Raw genomic sequence first — 16,778 nt, forward strand, 5'->3', positions numbered from 1 at the left:
AGACTGTGGTTACTGGGTGTGAATGTGTGTGACTGTGTGAAAATGAAGCAGGACTTTGCTGGAAAAGAGCATTCATGCTCAGCAAACCATCACCGGATAAATAAAGGTTAAAGTAACAGAATCTAAAAACTGCAAAAATCCATTTGAGTCATTTGAAGCAGTTATATTAAGTCTGAGAATGAAATTTTACCAAACGAAAGTAGAAGGCTTCTAATAAGCTTTGCAATTAATAGTGTGTAACAACTGATACTGTGATAACTGCTGGATGTAAAAACTTGTCTAAATGCTATAAAAATGTCCCTATAAAATGTAACAGAACTTGTTAATGCAATAAATTCCATCACATTATTACATTAATCAGTGTTTATTACTTCATAACGAGTGTAAAATATTTTTAACTGATGATGTAATAATAATATTGACTAATAATGCAAGAAGAATGTACTAATTAGAGCTATTACATTATTAGTCAATTTCATTATCACATCTTCAGTTTAAAAAATATGTGACAGCCGTTATGATGTAATAAACGCTGGTTAATGTAATAATGTGATGGAATTTATTACATAAAATTACAGGTTTTATTCCATTTTCAACCAATTAAGAGCAACATTTTTATTACATTTTGACAAGTTATTACATTATCTGGCAATTATTATGGAATAACAATTATCTTAAGGACTGCAAATGAAACAAAATAAATGTTCTGTTTTCTGATCACAGAATACAGCTCATTACTTTTTTTTTTTTTTACTTTTTTATATTTTATCATCCACAGCCCTTCAGCTTGTCTTTACAGTTATAATAAATATGCCTGTGCATCATTTTTGTTGGTTTTATGGAGAAATATCACATTTACCTGGTTGTTTCTGTTCTGTTGCTGTTGTTTGAGCTCATGCTTCTTGGTTACAACTTGATTCCCTAACAGCCCAGCAGAGGGAGACACACTGGTTAGGTATATGCAGATGGACAGGCTAAGAAGACACACTGGTTGTTATACCACACACACACACACACACACACACACACACACACACACACACTTGAAAGTCTTTTCCAGCCTCTGAATTTGTGAATGTATCATTTTATTGAAAGTTACTGGAAAGGAAGTGAAATTGATTTGGAGAGGAAGTTGAAAAACCACAGGCTATGGGAACACACTGCAGTACCAAAAAAATGTATACGTGTGTCAACACCGGTCAACACCCAAACACAGTTGTCATTTTAACTGACTAATCTATACTCCAAGATTTTGCTCTTTGCATTCTAAAGTTTTTTTTTTAAAGTTTGCTGAGGAGGGATTTATAATGAGTCAAACCTCTTATAAACGGACAGCTCAGCTCAAAAGTTTTTACTTTTGGCGTTAATCAGTTTTTTTGGATTAGTCATTTTTATTTCCCTTAACACAGTTTGCCAAGAGTAAATCCCATAATCAGGCTCGGCTGATATTCTAAAAGCCCAGTCAAGGTAGAAAAATGCCAATTACATAAGCAGCTGACGCATTTGCACACTTTTTGGAGTTATTTTCTGTATTTGTGTCAAGCCACGCTTAACTTAAACGACAGAGCGGAGGCACTTGACAGATGCAGAATTCAGACAACTTGATCACGCTGCGCACGTCAGACACTCCTAAACAATATTAGCGATGTGAGATGTGTCCCAAAAAGTTAGTTGTGCGGGGCGAAGCTTTGATTCTGACTTTGAAAAGTGGAGCCGGGAGATGAGAGCGGCTCTGATCCTCGCAGCGCTGCTCCCTAAAGCCACAGCACAGCAGACTGAGGCCTTCTCAGGGTTCAAAGCTCTCTGCCCTGACATCAATACACCATCTCAAAGGGATGCAGCATGAGCCACATGATCTGTTTGAAGCAGTTCTGTACAGTCTGAGTGGGATTTTAGCAAACAGACCCAGAAGAAGCCCTCGAAGACGCCCAGTTACTGCTTTTTATGAGCAGTTCATTCTTTTGCAATTGTCTTAACAATTGCGAATGGAAAACACTGCTCTCAGTTTTCTGCGTACAGCATATAGATCATTAGTTTTTCAAAATCTTTCATCATTTACAGCTTTCTGTCTGCTTAGCCCATTGGAAGCCAGGGAAATAGAAGATAAGAGTGAAATAATGGGAAATGCAAATGTTTCAGGCAAAAGACAGATGAACACTGATTCACTCTCCCTCTTTGCTACCAAACTAAACCATTGCTTTTGTCACTGAAAAACACTGATAATCAATGTGGAAAACAAATGTTCTACTAAAAAAAATGGCATACATGTTCAGTTTATATGGTTTGATGTTGAGGTGAAGATAGAGATTTGATGATGAAGATAGAGATTTCCAGTCAATATGAACAATTAATTTTCGTTTTGATTGATTAATTGCTGCATTATGGGATATTTTATTAAGTTGGGATGTATTTTGTTGTAGACAAACAGTGTATCAAGGTCTTCATGCTAATGTGACATTTTGGTAAAAAAATTAATATATCACTGGAAATCTCCTGTTGAGCTCTATCTGATGGTCAATCTGATGGTCAAAAGAAATTTGGTGCAAAAAGGGTGTAACTGCACTTAATAACTTTTTATAGAATATCAGTTTTATGAATCTTAATCTCTGTAAACGTATGAATGGTTCCTATGTTATGTTTTGAATAAAAAAAGATGGACTATTGCAGAGAAAATTGCGGACATGCTTTATGTTGTCAAAGCACTATACTCTGTCATATTAAAGATAATTACAGCAGAAGTACATCCTTCCTCCATCCATCATTTAAGCGAGCTTCGGCTAACATCACTTCATTACCCGCCATTATTTCCCTGAAGAGCCAAAATTAATCACTTGGCTGAAAACTGCAGCATTCTGATCATTAGTGGAGCGAGTTTAGGCCTAGAAATGAAGAGGATGAGGTGAGTGTCTCCTGCCAGAGCCTCTGAAAGCAGCCCATGTTTTTTGTCTGATTCATTTATGTTGTGATTTAATTACAAGTTAAAGTAATTTAAGTTAAAGCTTCTGCCAAACATTTTTATTTACAAGAACACACAAGCAAGATAGGAACCAGCAGAGTGAGATATATAAATGCCTGAGTAACAACAAGAAACCAGAAATCTTAGACTTAAACAATCAAAATAAATAAACATAACTTATGACCAAAAAAAACACATTCATACATTTCATTCAAGGCTATAAGAATATATCCAGATTTCAGATAAACTTCAAATTTAAGGGATGAGGCTCTCATATACAGTATATATGTATAATTCAAGTTTTGAGACTAATTTCCCACTTTCATGTATGAATGTAAATCTTAGCTATGAGTATAATAACATTAACAAAAAAGGTTTATATTAGAGTCCTTTGAACTAAAATAGAAAGGTAAATCCATTATTCTATAACTCGGCCGACCGAGCATGTCGTTCCAGAATTGGCTCGTGTTCAGAGGTAAAAAGCCATCCAGCGCTTCATCTGGAAGTAAACAGTCATCTGGAGGAGGGGGAGCGGCGGAGCAGCTTCCTCTGCTGATGAAGCTTTGGATGGGAGCGCAGCACTCATCGCAATCAGGATAATAACCTCCTTCTGAAGTGAAGCAGGAAACCATCTTTAGTCACTGTGTTATGCACAGACACAGTACACACACACACACACACACACACACACACACACACACCTGCACATAAGTACCAAATGTGCAATCTTCTATAAATGTCCCACACTGTGTCACATAATATGAGAGTTAGGCAGTGGTGGAAAGTAACTAAGTACATTTACTCAAGTACTGTACTTAAGTACAATTTTGAGGTACTTGTACTTTACTTGAGTATTTCCATTTTGTGCTACTTTGTGCTTACTTATACTCCACTACATTTTAGAAGGAAATATTATACTTTTTACTCCATTACATTTATTTCACAGCTAGAGTTACTAGTTACTTTTCAGATCAATATTTTATATTTAAAACATTTGATCATCTTTATAAAATAACTATAAAATATCATTGTTATAGATTAGACTACCCAAAAGTATAGCTAAATTGTTAAAATTAGCTTCACGTTGACAACTTTAAAATGCTGCTTACATGTACATGTATGTCAATAAATCAGTATTAATATTCCAATCATTTATGAAAAATATAACTCTCTAAATGGGGACAGTTTGCATAATGAGTATGTTTACTTTGATACTCTAAGTACATTTTGCTGCCAATACTTATGTACTTTTACTTAAGTAAGATTTTGAATGCAGGACTTTTACTTGTAATGGAGTATCTTTACATTGCTGAATTGCTACTTTTACTTAAGTAAAAGATCTTAGTACTTCTTCCACCACTGGAGTTAGGGTAAGACAGATATATGACACCGATACTGGTCTTTCATCAATATCAGATATCGCCCACTGCTGATATGATAGAGGTTCCTCTCTGACCACAGCTGCATAACAACAACTAAATCTTATTTTCTTTGTACATATTATTCATTTAACTGTTCATTCTTGTGTAAATTTGTTTAAAGGCCTAATGTATCCCAGAGTTTTCCCTAACATTGATTAGATGGGGTGGCTGATCCAGCCTTAAAGAGCTGCTAACCCTAAAGAAAACCCTAATTATTATGGGTTTAAATGGAGTTTTAGTGATTTGATGTTGTTTCAGAGGCTTTTCCACCCTGACAAGATTGAAATCCAAGAGGACACACTGAATCCTTGTAATTTTTGGAATGAAAATGGTCATATTGGCGCAAAATATCAACTATCAGCAACTTCAGATTAAAGATATCTGCATCGCTATAGGCCTTCAGAAGTCAAATCCTCCTATACTTTCTCTTCTAAGTGTTATATGTCAAAGTTTTACTCCATCTTTGATTTGATTTTGATAGGAATTTTCTCTCTCCCTCTCCCTCTCTCTCGCTCTCTCTCTCTCTCTCCCCCCCTTCTCTCTCTCTCTCTCTCTCTCACACACACACACACACCCTTGTGCTTTGATTCTTATGAGGACCTTCCAGTCATTAATTTCCTAATCACCTTAACCCTAACTCTTACTCTAATCCAAACCCAATCCTAATTCTAATCTTATTCTTAAACCCAAATCCTAAAATTTACCCCTTGAAGGAAGTGTGGACCGGCCAAAGTGACCTCAATTCACAAAAATGTCCTCACTCCCAAGGTCTCACAAGGATAGAAAGACACACACACACACACACACACACACACACTTTTCTAGGACATCTCTCATCTTCTGCTGATCCAAACATCTATTTCAGTCTGACGTCAGGAGTAATTTCAAACACACTGGTTATAATTTGTCTGCCTCTATTTGGAATAATTCTTTTGCCAGGTTTTATCTTGATCTCCTCTGTGTGTGTGTGTGTGTGTGTGCATGTGTGTGTGTGTGTGTGTGTGTGTGTGTGTGTGTGTGTGTGTGTGTGTGTGTGTGTAATTACACAGCTCAAAATAATGATGCTGTTTTGCTGCTCTCTCTTCAGGCTCAGGTCGGCCCGGCTCTTGGCTCCATGGATGTTTTGCTTTTAACCCGTGATGAGGCGAGGCAGGCAGGCAGCTCAGGACCGTCCCGAGGTCTCGTCTAAAAAAACGTTAATCATGTCTAAATCTTGTCTAAAGTTGATCATGTTTTTGTCTTCTTGGCCCCTCGGACCTGGCTCATCCTGCCTGCTTAAAATCACTTCTTTACATTTTTACAGACAGACTTTTTTTTTCTTTCTTTCTTGTTTTATTCCTCTTGCACTTGACAGTTTGCCAAAGGTTTTGAGTTAGTTTCCATTATTAATAAAAATTAAGGGTTTTTGAATAGTGTTGTCGTCAAAAACTCTTACATTATATCTATTTGTAATGTAAACTACTGTATATAGAGCCTGTAGTTTGCCTCAATAACTATTATAGACTAGTTCAGTGACCAGTTATTGATTAATTACCAGATAGCCTACATTTTAAAAAAGAATTTAGATTGTGAATATTTAAATTGACCTTTAAATAGGTCAATTAATAAAACTCTATAAAACAAATAATAAAACTGTAATTAAATGAGTCATTCGAATAATTCAATTTCCTAATTAGCCTATGTGTTTAGTCAGTGAGTAAAGTAATGAATTTATAAATCGATTTGCGAATTATTCCATTTACAGACATGTTTTCCATCTCACATTTGCCTACTGCTTTACCATTTCTGATTGGGTGACACCTTGTTATTAGAGACTCGTTTTTGTTGTTGTTAGATGACATTCACCCAGACCTCCGCTCTAAAATTAATAGTGAGATAATACTGTGTTCAATCCACAGAGAAATAACAGGATCCCTCATCAGCACCCTGTTGGCCTGTGGATTCTCCCTCACACCTTTCTGCACAGTCAACAGGAACTGACTTATTTATTTCCAACTTATTGAGGTTTTTTTTAATAAACTGTTTTATCAGTTCCCCCAGTTAAATCAATCACTTTAGAAATGTATTGTTTTCACTAAAATATCTATGAATTAATCAATAATAATGAATCACTGAAATAGTCTATAATCCACAGATCCGTAGGTGGCGGTAATGCGCTCCATAAGTTATTTGCCAACCGCTGTGAAACCAACGAAGAAGAAAAGGAGGAACGGAAGTGGGAAGTACGCTAGTTGTTGTCATGGCGTCTCCCATGTAAACGCGCTTCCAAATTTGATCACACATTTTATGCGGATTTTTGAAGGTACGTAAGTGTATATTATACCTAGCTGTTAACAGTCTTGTGTAGGAATTGATTAAGTCTTTATACTGAAGCGATAACCTGGCAGTGAAGTAACTGTGCAGCCAGCAAACCTCACTTTGGTGCCAACTGCTGACTGATAACGCTGTCCAGTTAACTAGCTAACGTTAGCTGCTATTTCAGCAGTTGTTCTCAAATCTATATCAACTAAGCCTCTCTTTCATAATGGGAACTTGAGGCTGGTAGAGTTTGACTGTGGCTGGTATGTTTGTCTGCTCTACTAGCCGCTGTGGCAGGTAAACAAGCTGGCGGTTTAGTTTCATTTCTGGAAAAAGAGCTGTCTTGGCTGGTAAAATAGTGACAGTGACTGTTGATTTATTTATTTATTTATTTATTTAAATCAGCACCCAGTGTTCATCCTCTGCGCCCTTACAAGAACTTTATTCTTCCTCCAAAAACATCTCAGATAGAGATTTTGTTGTATTTCACTTCAGCCAACCATTAACGCTACTTCACCTGTGTTCCTCCAATGCTAACAAACTTCCACCTTGTTTTTAGGTTGAAGTAGCTGGTTCTCCCACTTCCAGGAACAACGATGAGCACTCAAGTAAGCAAAAGTAGTGACTAAATTAAATGTGTTCATTTCAAACTAATAGCTTCGGTTGTACATCCATAATTCCCATCTAGCCCTCAGTTTGTATCTGAATGAGAAAATTGCAACTAACTGTAACAATTTGTTTTTAATTTCAGTACAGCATTCTTTTCAAGCAAGAGCATGGTGAGTATTGCTATTTAGAAGACCTTTTCCCCAAAAAGTCCATGTTATTCAGCAGATCTATTACTCTTACTAGTTTCATAGACCTGCTCTGGCTACGTCACCATACATTTATTCAAAAGGCAATTATTCTATAGGCAGTTCAGGCCAATATTGTGTTAGGGAAAATGTTAAGTATAATAATGCCGTGATCAAACTGGATGTTTTGAAAACATGAGACCCACCATTGCTGTGTTGTTGTTATTCTCACAATGTTCTAACCTGCGTTCGTTTCCTCTCAGCACATGACGATGCAATCTGGACAGCAGCGTGGGGTAAGAGTGAGGCGGACGGGACGGAAACTATTGTCACCGGCTCCTTAGATGACATGGTGAAAGTCTGGAAATGGTAAGTGTTGTTTTTTTTTTCTTTCTTTGAACACTGCTTCTTTTCTGTAAAGCATTTCCTACCTCTATTTGGAAAAGTGCCATACTTATAAAGTTTATATATAATACATCTATGAATGGAGCATTTGAATAAAGTGATCCAGCCTTGCCACTTGATGTTTCTTCATGTGTCCAATCCAGTTCAGAGAAACTTTGCTAATCTGACATTTACATTTACAATAAAAGCTCTCTTGGTTAGAGCTCTCTTGGCTGGAGTTCCATCAAAGACAAATGTCATATTTTTTCACTTGTATTTTTGGCCCATTTTTATTTCATCTTTTTGAACTATAGCCAAATATATATCAACTCTCTGAGTTTTCTTTCTTTTCAAAATCTTTTTATTGAGATTTTCAACAAAAGTTCCCAGGGTTGGGCAGGCATATTCCACATTGTTACAAAATATACATCAATGTAGTATCATATAAAAATAAAAAGTGATAATAGTGACAGTAATAAAGTGAGACGTCCCTACCCCCCCCACCCTCCCACCCCCTTACCCTCCCACCCTCTTGATTAACTCTCTGAGTTTTGAGAAAAGTGGAAATTGACTCAGGACCGCAGCCTAACCCCAGACTGCAGTAACACACTTGACTGCCTTTCTCAGTCTGTGTCCTCTCCTGCAGTGCCAGCACCTTTATGGGGATAAAGGATGGATATGTAGTTCAGAGTACGGCTGCAACTAATGATTATCTTCATTATCGATTAATCTATTTATTATTTTTTAGATTAATTGATTAAGCATTTACTCTGTAAACTGGCAAAAATAATAATTGCCCATCACAAGTTACCACAGCCCAAAGTGATTCTTCAAATTGCTTACTTAGTCTGACCAGCAGCCAAAAAACCCCAAAGTATTCATTTAATGATATGAAACAAATCTTAGTATTGTGAAGCTGTAACCAACAGATATTTGGTATTTTTGCTTGATGAATGATTAATTAATGAAATTATTAATTTATTGTCAAAATTGTAATTGATTAATTCATTTGATCAACTGATGGATTAATTGACTAATCGTTTCAGCACTAGTTCAGAGCAGCAGGAGCACACCTCATTTCAGTAGCCCAGCTGAAGTGCTAAATATAGTAATGTAACTTTTTAACATCTGGCTTTCAAAGGCTTCCTAACAAAGGAGAGATATATTTTTTTCTTTATATCTTTCTATAACGCACTTTGTCAGAAACCTGTTTGGTAAAAGTGCTCCAGAAATAAAGTTAATTTGACTTGACTTGAAATGGCCAAACAATGTCTGTGCCAAACCCCCACATCCAGGTCAGATGAGAAGCTGGAGCTGCAGTGGACTCTGGAGGGCCACCAGCTGGGCGTGGTGTCGGTCGACATCAGCCACAACGGAGCTATCGCCGCCTCCAGCTCCCTGGACGCCCACATCCGCCTCTGGGACCTGGAGTCCGGCAAACAGATCAAGTCCATGGATGCTGGACCAGGTAAGACTTGGAGGCCTTAGAGGAAGTTTGTGTAAAGAGCTTAACCAGAGTGTGGCCAATGGCCGGATTACTCTGTGCATGTAAACGTAGTGAGTGCTGAAGGTTTGATTGAAGGTATAAGCATGTTTATTACGACTCTCCAGGGAATGTCATCTTTACACAGAGCCAATGTCTGGTCTGATGCAGAGCGCAACAAACTGACTTTATTTTCCTAGCTCACCTTTGAGGAACCCCACTCCCACCCCAGAAATTTCTCTTTCTTGGTGTATTGTGAACCAAGCTGAACTTCCATCTAAATGCCATGTCACCTTCCATTAGTGACACTGCATTTCACTCAGTGGTTGGTCTGGGTCAGTGGATGAAATGCACAATCCTTTTTTTTTCCCCCATCACAACACAACTAGTATATGGTATATGATTTACATATGCAGCACTCCTTTTCCAACTTTTTTACAATTTGCTGGTAGTAAACTTTGCACAACTTTTTGCATGTTTAAACATCTAAAAAGGAACCCAGAGATGTTGCAGAAACAGCTGGAGCTGGATATTCATAACTGTTTTAAATTGTAGGCTTTTGTTCTAAATTCTCTATTTGGCTACTCACTATCTGGATGCAACAACAAGAAGGTGTTGAGTTTAGCTTTTGCTACTGGATATGATAATTTTGCAGCAGGCTGTTTATTAATCCTACAGGTTGTCATCTGCTGGAATAATATTCCACACAGCAATGATGGAAAACTTTATTTGTGGATTTATTAATCCAACGTTGTATATGTATCAGCCCTAGTTGGGCTCTCTGATTATTTTGCTTTCACGCCACTTGCGATTGTTTCTATGCCCTTAACTTCTTATGTACGCTTAGCAAATGAGCTTATTAAATGGATATTTCACTATGACATTACAGTCATATCATTTATATTTTCATCACTTATATATAAAGTGGCTGCTCTGGTAATCAGTCATTATGTCACCGTTTAATTTTTCTTTTTTCTTACAAGGGTTTGGCAATTTATTTTTTTTCTTACAAGGGTTTGGCAAATTTTTTTCTATGTCCTGGGGTCTTTTTTTGTGAAGCAATTTTGCTTGTTCGTAGTTATCAATAATTAAGAAACTTGGAAAAAATATAGAATGACAATAATACACACTCAAGGGAACAGGTAGTGCTGGAGGTTGACAGCTACCAAAGTCACAGCAGGTATGCATATTAAATAATAAATTGTGACTGAGTGAAACACTGCTTTAATTAGTGTGTGCTTGCTGCAGATAGACAAAACTCCAGGCAACTAATCAATATGATCAATTAATTCCTCCTTCTGTTTTTCTGCTCTCCTCTCCTTCTAGTTGATGCGTGGACAGTCGCCTTCTCCCCAGACTCTAAATACATCGCAACAGGAAGCCATCTTGGCAAAGTCAACATCTTTGGAGTGGAAAGTGGCAAGAAGGAGTATTCTCTGGACACTCGAGGGAAATTCATCCTGAGTATCGCTTACGTAAGGAAACCTCAAAATGTCGTTTTGGTTGGCGAGGTGTTCGCTTCTCAAGTCTCAAATTCTCTCAAAGGGTCAAATAGACGAGCACAGACATGAGTGCTGTGGCTCTGTATAACTATACTCTTTTCTGAATTTGTTATTTGTCTGATTTCTTTGGCAGTCAGTATCTCTGTCTTGCTGTTCTGTCTCCTCACTCATATATCTCATGCAAAAACCAGGTTTACCCAGGTTTTCCCTTATTTAAACAGCTGACCCTTCTTTCCGCTGCACTCCTGTGATGTCACTTCTCTTAACCTCCTGTATTTCAAACCAATTCTTGTTGATAGTTAGTAAGGCTTCTTAAATTGGGTTTAAAAGGTTTTCAACACATAAATCAGTATATTTTATTATGATCTAAACAAACAAGTCCAGTCCAGCCACATGAAGACAGACACTCTGCAAGTAGCCTGGGTTGTTTCTATGAAGAGTAGGCATACAGGAAGTGTGTGTGTGTGTGTTTGCTGGCAGATATTACATCCGCACACACACGCGAAAACAAGCTTGCTAATTTGAGTTGAATCTTTGTGTATGCCTAAAGTAACAGCGCAGCAGGCCAATTTTCTGAGAAAAGGTTATCACTCTTGTGTAGTGTATATTGATGGAGCATGCCTAATGTTTTTAAATTGCCCTCTAGCTGTCTTCCTGTGCTCAGAACAGCCAGGCCTATGATTGATTAAATTGAGTAATGGAAATTTCTAGGAAGTTGGATTAAAATAATTGCTCACACGAACAACACGCTTAGCTGATGGTGGCTCTACAGATGAACTAAACATTAAACGTAGTAATTTGTGCAGGGATGTAATTTTACTTGAACAACCTGTGCCTTAACATCATGTCATCCTTCATTTTTGTTGTGCATTTTGTACATAAAATGTAATTCTGAGTGTTTTAAGAACAAACAAACTTGATAAAATGCGAACAATTTAATAGCCTTAACATCAACTGTGGGCGCTTACTCAAAGTTCATCTTCTTTGGGACTGAATCCAGCATGAACCCCTAGAGATCCAGCTTGCAAAATGTCTTTTGACTTGCCATCATTGTGTGAAAGTCTAACTTTCAGCTAAATTCTTCACAAAAATGCATTAAGAAAAGTATTTTTTGTTTTGTTTTTGCCTTGTTTCTTTGCCAACTCCCTCTTGAAGTGCCATAAATCAATACGTTGGGGAGTAGTGTTCTCTTAGATGGAATTTTTATTTTTGTGTCATACCACATAAATGGCCCATCCCATATGAGATTACAGTGAATATGAAAATGAACAATGGGAGAAGAGAGGGAACAATGAATGACCCGGGCAGGGTGGGTTGTTTTTTACTGTCCCTTAAGTAAAAATGCAACCAGATACGTCATCAAAAAGGAGGAAAGTACACATCCGCTATAGAAAATGGATGGCTTAAAAATGGCTTATTTTGTGAATATTTCATGAATAATTCAAAGTGCTATGAGTCTCAAAACCTCCAAACACAAGCCATGATAACTCCATGACTTCAGAACTAGTTGTTTTTATTAAAAGCAGTTATTACTGTCTGTATGTTTAGCACTAGCCAATCAGTAACTAGTATCAGTAGCTTGTATAGGATACCAAGGGGAACATCCTGACTATACATCCAGATAAAGGCTTATTCAAATTCTGAACCTTCAGTTTAACAGATCATCTGAGTAGAGGTCTTGTAGCTCTTCTTGCCTCAGTTCTCTACAGGAAGCTACAGCAAGTTGAAAATTGTCATCATGATTAATACATTAATTGGTCTCATTCTGTTTTGCTCTTCAGAGCCCAGATGGAAAATACTTGGCCAGCGGAGCCATCGATGGAATCATCAACATCTTTGACATTGCCACTGGAAAGCTACTCCATACGTTGGAAGGTATGTCCAACTATTATTATTATTATTACTGATGATGATAAGGGTACTAATAATAATAACTTTATTCATATATCGCTTTTCAAAACAGAGTTACAAAGAGCTTCACACACAATAAAAAATTCATTTAAGCCAGTGAGACAAATGATGGATACTGACCGACATTAATTAAAATGGGTCAAGGCAAAAGGAATTAAAATTAAAAAATGTATTAATTAAAAAAAAAAAAAAAGAATGCAGGGGGCAGTAAGGCCACAGATAAAAGGCCAAACCTTATTTATATTGTGATGATGGAGGATGGATGAAGATGGGCTTTGTTGTCCCAAAGGACAGTTTTCTTGGACATAAAACACTTTCTGTATATGAAGACACTGTAAAACAGCACATTAGTATCCTACCACTGTTGCACATTTCCTATCATGCACAAATGAAAACGGAGACATATATTGTACATGTGTACATCATACACAGGACTGGATTGTCTCTTCTAACCTTGCTTCTTTGGCTGCTGTTTAGTGCTTTAGTGGAGCGGGTGGAACAGAGCTTCTTCTCTGATTGCATGTGGGCATCCTGAAGCTTCCTCCCTTTTGTACCTTTGTACCTTTTGAAGTTCAAGTACCTTTGTACCCTTTGTACAGTTTTGAGAACAAAGCTGAGGTCTCTGAGGAAGCTTACTGAGTGTCGGTGTCTCCTCTCTCCAGGTCACGCCATGCCCATCAGATCCCTCACCTTCTCCCCTGACTCCCAGCTGCTGGTCACCGCCTCCGACGACGGCTACATCAAGATTTATGACGTGTGAGTTCAGCTGCCAACTGTCTTGTGACTTCTGACTTGTGACTAGGCCTGGCAGTAGTTTTGAAGCAGTCTGTTGGCTCCATATAAGTTGTTGCTGTTGTTGTTGTTGTGTTTCAGGCAACATGCCAACTTGGCCGGCACGCTGAGCGGACATGGATCCTGGGTTCTTAACGTAGCTTTCTCACCAGATGACACCCATTTTGTCTCCAGGTAAAACTAAACACTTTGGGAGGTGAGGGGGGTTCTAGCTTTAGGTGGTTGCAACACAGTGGTCTTCATTCACTTGGTGGTTATCTATCCATCCAACCAAGTTGTCTTTCCAAAACTAGGCACGTGGATGTTTTGAGAATGACACTCCATTTTCAGAATGTAAATGAATAGATGATTGGTTAGAAATCAGTGTTTAAAACTATGTACAATAACACTAAAAGAATGGTAGAGCACACAGAGGAAAGGATGTCATCACACTTGCATAGTAGATATTGCTTGCTATGGCACTGTAATTATGATAGAGGATAATAACCAGTAGTCCATTGTCTGTTAGTGTATGAAGTGATATTAGTGAGTTTGCTTTACTCTGCCCACTTTCCCATCATTTCACTCCCATTGCACAAATCCAGTGCCAGGCTGCTTGAAATATTGATTTGAAAGCTGTTTATCAAACTGGGTTTTCAGTTCAGTGCCAAACTACAAAAAGGTAAATGGTGCGGGTCAGGCAGCCATCATAGTTTGATACTAAGAGGAACTGCAAAACACAACAAGGGAGACATGTTTTTTCTATCCTCTGCTACCTCCAGCTCATCTGACAAGAGTGTGAAGGTTTGGGACGCCAGCTCCAGAGCGTGTGTCAACACTTTCTTCGACCATCAAGACCAGGTGACTAAGATGAGCAGTGCATCTCTTCCAATGAGCGTGTTATAATCCCAATTGAAAGTGTGAAAATCTATCTGGGTGTTGATGTGTTTGGGTCAATATGGCCGCTGTCCTTGTCTGGCCCCTCACATACCCCGACTCTGATGTTTCAGCTCTGGCAAAACCAATAATCCCAGCTGTCATTAGATCTGTGCTTGCAGGCGCCTGTGGGGAGGTTCATCCCTTTTTCAACAAAGCTGCTGATTGAAATAGCATGGCTCCTCAGAGGGAGGAGATCAGAGACGGTTAAGTCTGCCATATTGTTTTTTTTGTCTCGTCAAGAAAGATGACTGCAAAGCCTTAAGATCTAGAGGGACAAATTGCAGCCTATTAAATGTCCTAGCATTGCCTTTGTTCTTCAAATTGGAAAATTTGTTTCAGCCGTTGACTGCTCAGTTCTTTGCTCTCAGGCGTCACTTTTTACTCACATCAATGGTATGTTGGTACATTTTTGAGGTATTGGTAAAAAGCTCAAAGAAAGGCCACGCCATGTTTAGCTTGCCTATATTGCCTTTTATGCCTATATTGTTTGTGCGTGCGAGAGCTTCAAATGCCCTGGAGCAGTTACAATATATACTCACTGCCAAAAGAAACGCAACACATTTTCAAGGGCTATTTAACTGGATGAATGTAGCATAACATAATTATGTTGGACTTCGTTTACTTCATTAATGAACAATAATCATGCTCACTGCAGTTTCAGTGCTGAGACTAATCCCTATCTAGCCAATGTTGGGGTCATGTGAAATTAGCAAATGCAAATCCTCATGGTAATGAGTCATTTGTGTAAAGTGTTCCCCGTAAAAGGCCATGAAATGCGGCTTGGTCAGTTCATTATGCCAAAATTGTCAAGAGACGAATGTCAGAGAGCTTTAGGGCCTCTTGGCGCCGGAGTTACTGCTGGACAAGTAGAGACGCACTGTTGAATGGCTGAAAGAACAACTGAGGTGTACAGGATGTCCCAGGGTCCAACAGGACGTCCCAGGGTCTAACAGGACGTCCGGTACATCAGGAACCTGGTTTGGTCCTTGATCCTTGAGGAGACGCTGTGTTGCCTGTGTGAATGCTAGATACATGCTGCTGAGCTCAGAGGAATTAAATTAAATTCATTTAATCAAGAAATCTAACTGGCTACATCATATGCAAGACATTATGTTGTTGCGGTAGCGTCTGTGTGTCTGTCTGTGTAATGTACATTCTTGTGAACACAGTAACTCAAGATCGATACGATAGAAACTTCATACTTACACCACAGGTTCCCCCTATTGAACAGATGATCTGTTTGGATTTTGGAGCACGTTGCTGTACCGATTAGCATAATGATGAGGACAAATGCCAGGACATTAGGGAGCTCAAGTGCCTCTTGTTGTTTTATGCCGTCAGTCATGCTATTAATCTTTGTTTGTATGGTTAGGTGTCACTTTTTTCAAACTGTGGATATGTGATTTTGTAATAAAACACTTTGTACATATACTATGTTTATACCAAGGTAATTTTTCCCATCCTCTCTGCTCTCCTTGTCCTCAGGTTTGGAGTGTCAAGTACAACAACACAGGATCGAAGATCATCTCAGCTGGAGATGACCGGGCCATCCACATCTACGACTGTCCCATGTGAAGGAAATCAGGCTGGGGCGGTACAGCAGACCAAGATGAAAACTCCTCTGGATTTTCAGAGTGGTTACGACAACCATATAGTCGAAATTAGGGCTCGGGGGAGGGGCAGGAGGGGCAGGCTGTAAATGTCATGGATTATTTTGCACTGACCTGCTGTGGTCAAATAAAGGGTTTTGTTTTTGTATTTTTGTTTCCGTTGTATTTTTTGAGTTTATGTGCATGGCCCTTGACAGCGCTTGAACTCATACTCATAAATCAGTTAGTTCCATATTAAGTTCAAGTTCAACTTTATGATGATCCCAGAGGACAATTGTTTCGCAGGCCAAAAGCAACACAACAGCAAAGTGTGAGTGCCTATCTATCTATCTATCTATCTATCTATCTATCTATCTATCTATCTATCTATCTATCTATCTATTATCATCAGTTATCTGTGTTGTAACTTTTGCAACACTGTCAATAGTACAGAGCTTTGCAGAATTTATCAATACTTCTGGCCAAACTTTTTGCAACAATAACCCAGCCTGATTCGCAACTTCTAATGTCTATATGCGCACACACATTTCATAGCCTTGAATATATTCTAAAAAAACAAAAGCTTGTGTTTTCCAAGTCAGATTTTAAGATGGGCAGGAGACTCTTGAACTTAATTTGTAAAAAGCCAGGATGTTCACACTAGTCGGTGTGATATCTGTGCAGAATGTCAATTCAAAAGAATGACAGACTGGTGAAAGCTGGACAGTTG

General features: G+C 38.3%; 1 protein-coding gene across 1 annotated transcript; it reads left to right on the plus strand.

The window, feature by feature from the left end:
• The first annotated feature begins 6,571 nt into the window (after positions 1 to 6,571).
• Positions 6,572 to 16,223, plus strand: skic8 (SKI8 subunit of superkiller complex). The gene is made up of 11 exons (XM_071515074.1): positions 6,572 to 6,679; positions 7,235 to 7,283; positions 7,427 to 7,454; positions 7,733 to 7,838; positions 9,149 to 9,321; positions 10,663 to 10,811; positions 12,620 to 12,713; positions 13,412 to 13,505; positions 13,623 to 13,715; positions 14,303 to 14,381; positions 15,945 to 16,223. The coding sequence occupies exons 2-11, from the start codon at positions 7,272 to 7,274 to the stop codon at positions 16,032 to 16,034; spliced, it is 918 nt and encodes a 305-aa protein (XP_071371175.1). The 5' UTR covers positions 6,572 to 6,679; positions 7,235 to 7,271; the 3' UTR covers positions 16,035 to 16,223.
• Positions 16,224 to 16,778: the final 555 nt, after the last annotated feature.

This window comes from Centroberyx affinis, unplaced genomic scaffold, assembly GCF_046629955.1.
Source record: "Centroberyx affinis isolate AG114_WGS23_722 - 3 ecotype Tasmania unplaced genomic scaffold, CSIRO-AGI_Caff_v1 ptg000301l_1, whole genome shotgun sequence".
NCBI classification, from domain to species: domain Eukaryota; kingdom Metazoa; phylum Chordata; class Actinopteri; order Beryciformes; family Berycidae; genus Centroberyx; species Centroberyx affinis.